At 40.8% G+C, this 12,871-nt stretch overlaps 1 protein-coding gene across 1 annotated transcript in view; it reads right to left on the reverse strand.

The window, feature by feature from the left end:
• The window catches only part of NELL2 (neural EGFL like 2), a 363,516-nt gene extending 352,820 nt beyond the window's left edge, over positions 1-10,696 (reverse strand). Inside the window, exons 1-2 of the mRNA XM_047066347.1 lie at positions 10,627-10,696; positions 10,057-10,185 (exon numbers count right to left, since the gene is read on the reverse strand). Of these exons, the coding sequence (XP_046922303.1) occupies positions 10,057-10,185; positions 10,627-10,681 (184 nt within the window). The 5' untranslated portion in view covers positions 10,682-10,696. The remainder of the gene's footprint in view (positions 1-10,056; positions 10,186-10,626) is intronic.
• Positions 10,697-12,871: the final 2,175 nt, after the last annotated feature.

The following is a 12,871-nucleotide window of genomic DNA, read 5'->3' on the forward strand; positions in this document are numbered from 1 at the left end:
AGTAATGCCCCCATCATGTCGTTTGTTCCTCAGAACTGCTAACACTTGTCACAACTCAAACACTAAGCTAAACTTTCAATATGCCGAGAAAGTAGTGTGTTTGGGTGCCTACAGAGGAGCTATGCTATGAATCTTCTTTTGTGGGTTTTCTCTCTGGTCCCCCCACTTCTGAACAGTGGTGTAACAGGGCAAATTACACTCCTTCCTCTCCAAATCTGCCATGTGTTCTCATTCCTCTCCACCCACATCTGCATATTCTCTTCCACCCATAGAACCAAGACAGCAAAAACAGAACAGAAGATGTTTCAGGGCTGGTTTCTCCCCCACTTCAGTTTACCATCATGTGTCTTCTCTGCCTCATGTGAAAATCACTTCACCTCAGCTCCCTCACAAAACCCACCTCTTCTACCAGGAAGCCCCTAAAATAATCCAAGGAGCATGGTTTGCTGCTAAGCTAATTCAAAAATCAAAAAAAATACTTAACGTACATTAGATGTTTGGTAAATGTCAGACACAGTTTCATCCACAATCTATCTACACATCAACTCTAAGAAGTAGTGCTGCTTTTATCTCAGAGATTAGTTAAGGAACAAGATCAAGGTCATGCAACTAGTGAACAAAGGATTCAAACACAACATGTCCAGCTCTGGAGTCCATGGACCCAACTACTACTGTGTCTTACTATGAATTTACAGTCCCTTCCATCATTTCTTCCCTATGTCCAGGCCATTAGAGTATGACTTTTCAGAGCAGTGGTCTGCTGTCTTCATTCTAAATCCTCCCTTTGTAGGGAAAGATATGTGGTTGCCTGGGTTCCCCATCCTTTCCCCAGAATGAAGAACGTCAGCAGAGGCACCATTAAGAATGACTCGGTAAACAATTGTCCGAGGGCCCAATGGCTGGCAGCAGGCCAAACAGGAAAGGGAAGAGTCAGGCTCCACTTTTCTTCCCACCAGCTCTCTCCCTAGTTCTTTTTAATTACAGTGGCCCATTTCTGAGTTTCAACAAATGAGTTTACAAAGTGAAACAAAAGTATCCACTAATAAAGCATTTGCTTATAAAATGAGTTTGCACATATATCTACCTCTTCAATGTTGATTCTAACTGAAACCTAGCTAGCAAAAGATGAAAATTTTCACAGAGTCTATAAAAAACCATGTGAGAAAAGTGCTCAAATGACACACAAAGGCACTAACTTCTGGTGGTCTGACACAGGTAGATAAAAATAAAAAATAAAAATTTTACCATTATGACAAACATCAAAACATAATGGTTTTGCATTAAAAGGATAAAGAGAGAGCCTTCACATGTTTTTGCAAACACACACACACACACACACACACACACACACACCACTTGATTTTGCTCTATTTGCTCTGTTTTTAACTCAGTTAAATGATTACATACACTCTGCCATATATACACTGAGACATATAATTTTCATAGTTTTTAGCTTCATTCTTTAAGATAAAGTCCCAAACTTTCTTCTTCAGTATTTTTTTTATTTTTTTTATATATGAAATTTATTGTCAGATTGGTTTCCATACAACACCCAGTGCTCATCCCAAAAGATGCCCTCTTCAATGCCCATCATCTTCTTCACTATTTATAATTAAGTCTCAGTTCCTATTTTACCTCCTCTAATATTTTATGTAAACATCCCCCCCATTATACTGTGTGCCCCATTCTTATACACAAAAGCACTGCAGTAAAAAACAAAACAAACAAACAAAAACAACTAATAGAATTGAAGTAAAATCAACAGGAGACATATCACACTGTAAGGCCTTAATGTCTGATACCTAAGTTATCAGTTAGCAGGTATTGAATTAGAGGCAGGTATTAACAAGAATGGGAAAGAGGGTAGGTGTCTGCAAGACTGGACCAACACGAGGACAAGGAGCCAGTGGCAGATGGAATAAAGGAAAAGAAAGGTGGAGGCTCTTCACTTTAACTGCTATCCAGGGTATGCCTCAGCCATGACATTCAAAGTCATCCACTTGTTGGACATTGTCAAGACTGCTCCAGCTCCTCCCAAACCAAACCTAGTTGGCATCCCACAGAAATCCCTGGCACTTTGATAAAGACTATCAGTTATGCTTGCGCCTGCCCATAATTATGCCTACCACACTCACTGGGTGCCAAACACCATGCTAAGTGTTATGCATTCTGCTTCTAAAATATTCATGCTAATTTCCCCCCTCCACTTCTGAATTAACCTTTTGAGGGAGGAAGGGTCTATTTTTAAAAAATAAATACAATCGGGGCACCTGGGTGGCTCAGGGCATGATCTCGCGGTCCGTGAGTTCGAGCCCCGCTTCGGGCTCTGTGCTGACCTGCTCAGAGCCTGGAGCCTGTTTCGGATTCTGTGTTTCCCTCTCTCTCTGACCCTCCCCCGTTCATGCTCTGTCTCTCTCTGTCTCAAAAATAAATAAACGTTAAAAAAAATTTTTTTTAAATAAATACAATCAAAAAGCCTGGTGCTTGATTTTGTTCTTTGCTCCCAGAATGATCTCATAGCTAAGCGATGGAGAGAATTTCTTAAAGACTCAGCATTCAGTATGAAGCCTCTGACTTTACACGTTAAGAAATTATTTTAATTTTTTCTAACGTTTATTTATTTTTGAGAGAGAGAGCGAGTGAGTGAGCGAGCAGGGGAGGGGCAGAGAGAGAGGGAGGCAGACTCTGAAGCAGGCTCCAAGCTCCGCCCTGTCAACACAGAGCCCCCTGCGGGCATCAAACTCACAAACCATGAGGTTATGACCTGAGCCTAAGTCAGACGCTTAACCAACTGAGCCACCCAGATGCCCCAGAAACTATTTTAAACTACAAATGACTAACATAACTTTAACCAGCTAATTCAAGTTTCCAACAACCCTACAGACACACTCTCATGCATAGTAGAGAGAGGGCTCAAAATAAAATTTAATTCAGTTACAAAACAAATGGATGCTAATGTTTAACATATATATTAGTTTCCTATGGTTGCTGTAACATATCACTTTAATGGCTGAATCAATGCAAATTTATTATTTCACAGTTCTGAGGGTCAGAAGTCCAAAATGAATTCATTAGGCTAAAATCAAGGTGTTTGCAGGGCTGTGTTTCTCCTAGAAGTTCTAAAAGAAAAATCCTTTTTTTTTTTTTTTTTTTGCTTTTTATAGCTTCTAGGAGCTTCCCACATTCCTTGGCTCACAACCAGCTTCCAACTTCAAAACCAGCAATGACCTATCAAGTCTTTCTCACAATGCATCACACTGACACTGATGCCTCTACCTCCCTCTTCCATAAATTAAGGTATCCTTACGATTACATGGGACCCACTCAAATAATCCAGGATAATCTCCATATTTGACGTCACCTGATTAGCAACCTTAACTACTTCTTTTTTTAAAATGTTGGTTTATTTTGAGAGAGAGCAAGTGCACATGAGCTGAGGAGGGGAAGTGAGAGACAGACAGAGAGAGAGAGAGAATCCCAAGCAGACTCGGCACAGAGCCCAACTTGGGGCTTGAACCCATGAACCGTGAGATGATGACCTGAGCCAAAATAAAGAGTCAGACGCTTAACCAGTTGAGCCACCCGGACGCCCTACCAACCTTAATTGCTTTTGTAACCTTAATAACCCCCTTGCCAAGTAACATACTATATTTACAGGTTCTGAGGGTTTAGTATGTAAACGGTTGGGAGACCGTTATTCAGCCTACAACAGCCCGTCTTTCACACCCAAAGATTCATATGCATCCCACATGCAAAATACATTCACTCTATCCAAAAGTCCCCAAAGTCTCAACTCAGTAGAATATCAACTCGAAGTTTAAATCTGGTCTAAATCTTATCAATTCAAAAGCCCCAAATGTCAACACCTAAATCAGGTACAAATGAGGCCTTGGGTACCATCCATCCCGAGGCACAGTTCCTCTCCATCTGTGAACCTGTCAAGCTCAAGAAACAAGATGTCTGCTCCCAAAATACAATGGTGCAATAGACATGGGATAATAATTATAGACATTCCCATGCAAAAAGAGAGAAAATAGAAGTTTAAAAATTAGACATCAGACTCATGCAACTTTGAAATCCAGCTAGGCAAATTATATTTGATTTCAAAGTCTAGGAATAATCCTCTGTGGTCCTTGGCTCCACCCTCTGGGATCTCAGCTGTGCCTTCTGGGCTCTCAGTTGTACCCTCTTAGTCAACCTTATTTTTTAATAAAAGGTGGTTCGTGTTTGCAGCTGAGTAGATTAATCAGCTTGTTTCTTGCTTGTAGAATTTTAGGGATCAACAACCTTCTTTTACTACATCCTCACTTCCCTTTTCAGGCCCAGCCAGTTGCATTTTTGCTGGTATAGTATTCTCAAGAACCACATGGGTCCCCCCATATGTGTCATGGTGATTTACTCCATTAGACAAGAGGCTCCTCCACAAATATTTCTTGGCTACATTTATCTCTGTAACTGGCTTCTGCTGAGATGTTTGAGGGAATCCATGAGTTGCATGTTCAATTTCTTCAAAGAGCCCTCTATGTGACTGAATACTCTGACCTTACTTCAGAGACCCTAGCAAAAGGTTTTACCTAGAAAACCATCGGCTTCCTCGCCAAGGCAGGCATTCCTGACAATGAATCTCCTCACTTGAGCATCATTTTCAATCTGGGAGGCTGAGAATTTCCCAAATATCAAGTTCTGGTTTCATTCTGCTTAATAGTTTTTCCTTCAATCTGCCTCTCTCCTCTCACTTTTTACTAGAGGAAGCAGTACGAAAAACCCAGGCTGCACCTTCAATAATATGCACATAAATCACCTCAGCTAAATACCTAAGTTCATATTTACAAGCTTTACTTTGCACATAACTGCAGGACACAATTTAGCTAAGCTTTCTGCCACTATATAACAAGGATCCCCTTTCCTCCAGTTTGCAATAGCATGTTCCTGATTTCTATCTAAGCTCCCAGGGGCAAGTGTCTTTAACGTCCACATAACCAACAGTTCATGACAATTTAAGAATTCTCTAAGGTGATTTAGGATTTCTCTATCACACTCTTCATTTTCTTCTAAATCCTTCCTAGTAGAATTGCCATCACCATATTGGTCCTAACAGTCTATTCAAGACAATCTAGGTTTTCCTATAATGCTCTTCAAAATTCTTCGAGTCTATGCCCATTTCCCAATTGCAAAGCCACTTCCACATTTTTGGGTATTTCTTACAGCAGCCCCCACGTCCACATATCAAAATCTGTACTAGTTTCCTATTGCTGCTATAAAAAATCACCACAAGCTTAGTGACTTCAGTCAACACAATTTATTATCTCACAGTTCTGGAGGTCAGAAATGGGCTAAAATCAAGTGTCAGCAGCGCTGGACACTCTAAGGGAAAATCCATTTTCTTGCCTTTTTCACCTTCTCAGGACTGCCCACACTCTTTGGCTCATGGCCTACTTTTATCTTCAAAGGCAGCAATGGCAGGTTGAGTCATTCTCTCATTGCATCACTGACACTGACTCTTCTAGCTCCCTCTTCCAGATCTAAAGGACCTTTGTGATTACATGGGGACTAACCATAGAATCCAGAATAGTTCTTACCCTAAGGTCAGTTGATTACCAACCGCAACTCTACATATATCTTAATTTCCTCTTGACAGGTAACATAACACAGTATCAGGTTCCTAGTATTAGGACATGAACATCTTTGAGGAAGCATTATTCTGCCTACCACAATATATCTTTATGTAATGACAAATTTTCAATTCTCTTCTATTAACATGGCCTACCCTGTAATCTGGTCTCTGCTCTCTTCATTTGTGATCATTTCATATCACAACCATATGCTTCCACTACTCTGAATTTCTTCCATTTTTTTTCAAATGCACAATGCTCATTCCAGGCTTGGGATCTTGGTTCATGCTATTTCCTTTGTCTCTGTGATTCTCCCTCTCTGAATCCCCATAGCCCCTCTTCTACAGACTAAGTATCCTTCAGCTATCAGCTTAAATGACTCTTCTTCAAAGATAGTCTCCCTGATCCTGTGACTCCCTAGATAATAGATTCCCATTGCACTCTTAGTTTTTCTTCATAGCATTTACCTTAACAGTGATTAAATTATTATCCATGTAAATATTTATTTAATGACTATCTTTAAGACACTCTGAAAGTAAAGTTCTAACTTATTCCTTTGCTTCATGCCTAACACCTAGCAGAATACAACTGCACAACAAAAATTTATTTAAATGAATAAACATATCTCCTTTAATCCCGATAACAACATTAATTTTATAATTGAGCGTGCTGAAATTCAGAGAAATTGAGTAACTTCACCATAGTAAAACAACTAATGAGATTCCACTTGGGTCTATCTTGACTTCTAAGCCCATCTCTTTGTCACTGTGTTATTCTATTCTATTGGGGCACCAATGACCACTGTCCCTAGTCCATGGATGTCCACTGACCATCATATTGACAAATACTCATTGCAAGCTTGCTTTCCTTAATGCAGCTACCTTTACCTAATAAAGTCAATGGCCTAACACCAAATGCCCAATTTCAGTCCTGTTTTTAATACTGACCTAAGAGTAGGCTTGTGGACGTTTTTTTCCCTTTAAAATCTTAAAGTTCTTTAAAAAAAATAACTACTAAGCTTATTTTTAAATTACCAACTCAGGAAGAAAATATGCTTTGATTTTATCTTACTTCTCTTGCGGGGATTAATGATATCATAAAATCTGTGAACACCTTAAAAGAAATTTTATTAAACCAACAGATGAAACTATCAACTTTGGGAATCTGGCCAAAGAAAGTGTTAAAACCAAAGATCTAAAAATCATGCTAACATTGCTAGAAAGTGCTAGAACTGTGTTTCTTATGCTCTCTTTCTTGGTCTCCCATGTACAGAGAAGAAAGAACATTATCATTACAAATATTTCCTAGACTTTAAACAAGGTAAGTAGGTAGAATTCTATCGACAATTACACTAGTCCTTAAGATTTCAGAACTCTTTACAAGCCTTCAGAGGTCTTTTTCATTGTCAGCATTCAGTCCTCTATTTTTTAAAAATGTAATATATTTTTGTGGCTATGAGTCAGACTGAAGCTAGAAATACTTAGATTTTGATGTAGATTCCAAACTGTTGCTTGGATACTTTTTCCTTTTGAAAATGATTATAACTGGCACACATAAAAAGCCACATTTATTAAAGGATGATCTAATTTAGCATCTTCTTACTTCAATTTCCAATCCAGCTACAAATCAAATTTCAACAACAACAAAACAATTTTAGTGATACTAAATTTTTAGTGATACAGTTGCTATTATGATAAAAACCAGATATGACTTGGAAATATATTCCCACTTGCTTTTATTATCATATATAATAAAATATAATTATTAATATAGATTCATATTGCACAATAATTTACAAAAGTTATTTATAGTTTCAAAAAGCACTGAATTACAAGCATCTTAAATAGCACCACAGAGAATAATGAAGTAGTCAAAAGGAGAAGCAATATTAAATGAGCAAAAATCATTGGGAAATTATATGCTGAGATTTCTTTATTTTAAAGCTAAGAGACAAAAGAAGATGGTTTTATCACTGCAGGAGAAATTTAATGGTTCAAAATCTCTTCCATCTATACAGAACATATTTGATAGCACAAAGTAACTTATCTGATAGGTTCATGTGAAATCTGAGAGCATCTCACAAGTTTTGTAATTTGTTACCATCCTGCTATGATATTTGACACACTATACGAAAATATCTGCAACACCCTCAATTGACCATAAATCAAATCCATCAAATCTTCAGAGTCTAAAAGCTTTTGTCTCTCTAAAAGCCATGGAATTCCCGTGAAGCAGTAGGAGTTAGAAGTGGCTTCTTAACAATATTTTCTAATAGCAGAGAAAAGATATTTCCAAGGTAATGCAGAACTACCAAGCAGAGCCAAAGATCCACCTGTTGTCAATTGATAATCTAAATCTCAGAATAAAAGAAGTTGGTAGAGCATAATCAATAGATCAGTAACATATGCCTACTGAGAACACAGCAGGTAGCAAATACTTGCTGATTGATTGGCTATATGAAATAAAGCTCATAATCTGGCAGGAAATGAAATTTTACATCTTCAGTTCTCAAAAACTAGATTTGTTAGGCATTTACTCAGTGCAGGGCTTAGTACCAACAAGGAAATAAAATCATTCATTGATATGCATTGATAAGTAGTTACAATGGACAATTCATTTGCAACACAATGCCTACCTTGATGAACTGGCAATTTAAATAAAGATGAATACTAAATATTGCTTTAAAAAAAGTAACCAGGAAAAGATATTTGTGCCTTGAGACTATTTCCTAGAAATTGTCTAATTGTCTAGCATGAGAACATAAAATCACAGTCCTGAAGGTTTCTAGTTGTGACAGCTCAGATACTCTTCTGAGAAAACTAAGAACACTAGTATAATTTAAAGGAGCTTTGGAAATTTTAAGGGCACTTCAACATCATTTGTTTATTAGGAGCGTTAGCTTCTGTAAAGCTTTTCAGTTACTCAAATTAGCAGTCCTGAAATAACTTCGCTTCCAGTTCACAGGGACTGAAAATCAGAGGTTTTAAAAAGAAGAAAAAAGGAAGAAAAAACCAGAAGCTTATCCCTAATGACACTTCTCTTCCACTTTGTGAATTTTGCTGACAGTCTAGTTTTATTTCCTTTATTAGATTTAGTCATTCTTTTTAAAGGATTCGATAGCTAGGCTGCACCTCTACCCCTCCCCCCAAAAGACGTTTCAGTAAATAAAACATCATCACAAATATTTATCACAATAGAAATAGTTAGTGGGCTCACATAATTAAAACAGAAAATTACATTTTTTATAAGAGTAAGCTTGTTTTAAATAACTGCAGCACATGTCAATTTCCTCCTTTTCCCGTTGTAAGCTTTAGTGCTACTGTCCATGGTGACACATACTGGCTATGTCAGGCAACAACACCACTACAGAGACATTCAAGTTTTATTTTATTTCTGTTTCTTGGTGGCAGATTTGCTAAAGTGGTTTTATTTTGCACATCCAACTCTTTAGTAATTATGAAGCCATGGCACCAAAATCACACAAGAAAACTCAGGGTGGCTAGCTTAGTCAGTTCATCAGCTATGTTACACCAAACTTCATTTCTCTTTTGCCTTCATCTGTACTTCACCATATATGAAACGAATCTTTCTGTATGTGTTTAGCTACCTTTTAGAATCTCATATTACATCTTTCCACAAATCAAGCAATATTCAAAAGCTTTGGTAAATCAAAGGTGACAGCTTGATGTATTGGAATTTGCTTCAAACTATACTTTTATATATAAATTATAATGTAGACATTCGTGTATGGCCAACGTCCACTGACTTAAAAGAAAAGTTTTATTATATTAAGTATACAATTAATGGTGATACAAGATATACCTTTGAATTAAAATTTATTTGAAAGATTTTCAAAATCATATTTAAGAGAATATTATTCTTTCTCTTGACATTGTTAGTGTAGAATCGTGATCTTTCAATAAGAAATCGTTTTACATATAGTATGTTTGTGATATACAGTAGATAAAATTATTGAGAGGTATTCATTTTTCCAGAAAGCTACTCCACATAAAGAAATTCTTCCCAACCAGGCACCATTGTACCTGGAACTTTCAGAGAGCAGTGTCTTAACTAAGATTAAGCTATCCTATTTTCTACCTAAATCAATTTCACCCAAATGAGGCGTTTGTGCTATAATTCATTGTTCCCCAGACTCTAAAATCAACCATCTGCCATCGGAGTTTCTGTACAGTAATTAAGGAACTATCCATTAGAACTGGCAAGAGTACAAAGTAAGGAGGTGGGGGCGGGAGGGGAGAAAAACCAAACCACTTAAAAAGAGATGGAAGGTGTGTGTCTGTCACGTTAACCCCTCCATATCTCAGGTCCAGATTACTGTCATCATCCATGAGGCAATACAGAAGTTAGGAGGAGCTGCGAGGCCAACTCCCTCCTGGGTTATCGGAACTGAAACCGCACTGGGGACTCGGTGCGCACTCCATACCTTGAAAGAGAAAGGCTTTCGTCCCATTATGCAGCCCGGGGACCTGGCGCACTCCAGTCGTGGACTCCCCAAGTTCTAACTCTGTTAAGACGTCAATCTGTAGAGAGGGGTCCACACCAAGCCCCCAAACTGGTGGGAGGGTGGGGGAGAAAGAAAAACCTCCATCAAAATGCAAGCCTCTTCCTCCAGGGCAGCAAAGAACCGAGTCTAAGAGATAATAATTGGGAACTGATGAGGGAGGCGACTCCCTCCTCCGCCGTGCGAAGCCTTACCTGAGATCAGCAGCCAAGCTTTAAATAGCGGAGCACCCAGTCCCATTTCCCTGACCTACTTTAAACCCCTCTCGGTGCAAAGTTCCCCCTCGGCCATCAGACCCCGGACTAGGGGTGTGACCCGCCCTAGCGTCTCCAAGGCAAGCACAGAAAAATCCAAATGCAAACCCACCCCCTACTCCAAGCTTCCCACTCCAGACCTACTTCGGATTGAGGAAAAGCAAGGCGTCCCCAACCAGCTCCGGCTGCCCCCAGGCGGGGGCCATCCCATCCCCCGCCCCATCTCTGGGCCACTCACCTGCTCCGAGACCGAAGATCAAACAGAATGTTCTCAGTAAGACCCGAGACTCCATGGTGTGGATCTGCTCAGTCCATCGTCTCCCTCTTTAAAAATAAAAATAAAAATAAAAATCGAAGAGGTTCTCGGAATCAAGCGGGAAAATAGCGTTTGTGTCTCCTGCCGCTGCCTCGCATTTACTGATTAGTAGGATTAATATGAATTGGTTCCCTAAGAAAAAAATGGGAGGACACCCCAGGCACGTGAAGAACTTGGACCCTCCAATGCGCACATCATTCCCACACGCAGAGCCGAGGCGGCAGCGCCGGCAGAGCCGGGGGCCCAGAGGGAGGGGTCGGGCTCGCCCGGGGGCTGCTCCGCCGGGGAATTAGCTCCGGAGCTGAATAAAAGCAGCCGAAGTCACGACACCCCCAGAGGAAGGGAGGCGGCCCCAAGAAAGCCGGGGGTGAGGCTGCCCCGCACCCGCCCGTCTTCCCCACCGCGCGAACCTGTTGTAAAAGCAGAGACAATGGAGAGAGCGCCGGAGACGCGCGGAGGAGAGACGGCTCCCCCGGAGCGGGAGGGGCAGGCCCGGGGAGGCGGGGAGACCAGGAGTGGGGAGGGACCGCCGTAGGCGAGGCCAGGCGCTCCGCGTCCCTCTCCAGCACGGGGCTCCTTGGTCTCCAAGCCCCGTCTAGCGAGCCCCGGAGCTGCTGCAGCCCCGCCCTCCTATCCCCCCACCCCGCCCCCCCGCCCTCACTCGCTGGCCCCGGGGAAGCCAACCTCCTTTCGGGATCGAAAGATCTAAATTCAAGGTGCTAAGTTGATGGGCGGTCTTTGCTCTCACCCCTTGATTTGGGACGCGTGTCTTGAAAGACAGACGGGAGAGAAAGGACCACCCAGTCGCAGAAGGCAAGGCTAGGAGACGCGCTCGCCCACCCTTTAGGCAAAGGAGGGAAGCCCGCGTATTGTGTACTGGGCTCCGAAACAGCCCCGGGGACTGGAAAAGGAACTCCCTCTCTGGGGCTTGCGGCGGAGGGCTGCCAAAGCCAACTAGACTCTCCTGGTGGGGCCGGACGAAGTAGAGAGAGACAGGGGGAGGCGGGAGGCGAGCCTGGAAATCCCTGCGAGCCCTAGCGGAGAGGTTCCCTGCCCGGGGCGGGGCGCTGGAGAGCTTCCCAGACACGGAAGGCGTCGGGGAGAACTTATCCTGGAACTGCTGGACAGCTCCGGGACCTAGAGCGCCCCCTGCCAAACAGCGCCGAGAACCGGACTCTTGGTTCTCCAGGACCAGCACACAGCAGGAGACAAGGGCAGCAGAGCGAGTGTGCCTGTCCACTCTGAAAAGAAGAAATGATAGGTAGGTGGATAAATGGATGGATGGATGGACGGACGGATGGATGGATGGATCCATGCATGCATAAGAGAAAGAGAGCAGAGAGAGAAGAGAGAAATAAGCGGAAGGCAGAGCCTGGGCAAGAAAGAAGAGCGCCCCCCGCCCATTGTTGACCACACTCAAGCACTCAAGCAGGCTCTACACACCCTTCCCACCTACACGCTAGGACCATAACAGAGAGGTCATTTGAGGTCTAATTCTCAACGCACAAAAGTATATTCAAGGTCAATTGCACATATTTTTCAACACAGCCCTAAAATTCTGAGGTAAATCTCAAATAACAAAATTCAATGCCCATATTGAAAAGAATTTCAAAAGTGATTAAAATGTTAATTGCTCCAAAGATTGAGTTTCTTAACCTTCCATCCAAATAGATTCTGAATTCTCTAACAGGATGCTGCACAGCTAGTTACCAAAATAACTATAGGGTACAGTCTGAGTCTCCAGTAGAGAAATATGTACTATATTATACTATAATGGGATGAGGGGGATGTTTTAGCTCTATTCTTGGAATTTTTAAGGAAAAAAACAGAATCTGGACATTTTTTCAGTTTAATATTTAATTTTCTCTATCGAATTTTCCACTTAAATCTATTTGAAATTTTTTAAAGTTTAAGAAAGAAATATTCCAGTACTTACATGAAGTATTGTATGAAATTTCCTAAATTTGAAAAAAAAACATAATCTAGTTGAATTGATTAATTCAAAGGAAATTATTCATCAGGAAAATAAAGATTTTTCTATAGGAGTACATCAAAAATATTGGATTGTAATAAGTATCTATAAATGTTACATAAATTTCAGATAATGGAATTATTTAATATTCTAATAAGAAGGAAAAGTAACTATACATATACATACATATTTACA

The sequence above is a fragment of the Lynx rufus genome, unplaced genomic scaffold (assembly GCF_022079265.1).
Source record: "Lynx rufus isolate CCGP_SWC_20201006 ecotype Redwood Valley unplaced genomic scaffold, mLynRuf1.p SCAF_7, whole genome shotgun sequence".
NCBI classification, from domain to species: Eukaryota; Metazoa; Chordata; class Mammalia; order Carnivora; family Felidae; genus Lynx; species Lynx rufus.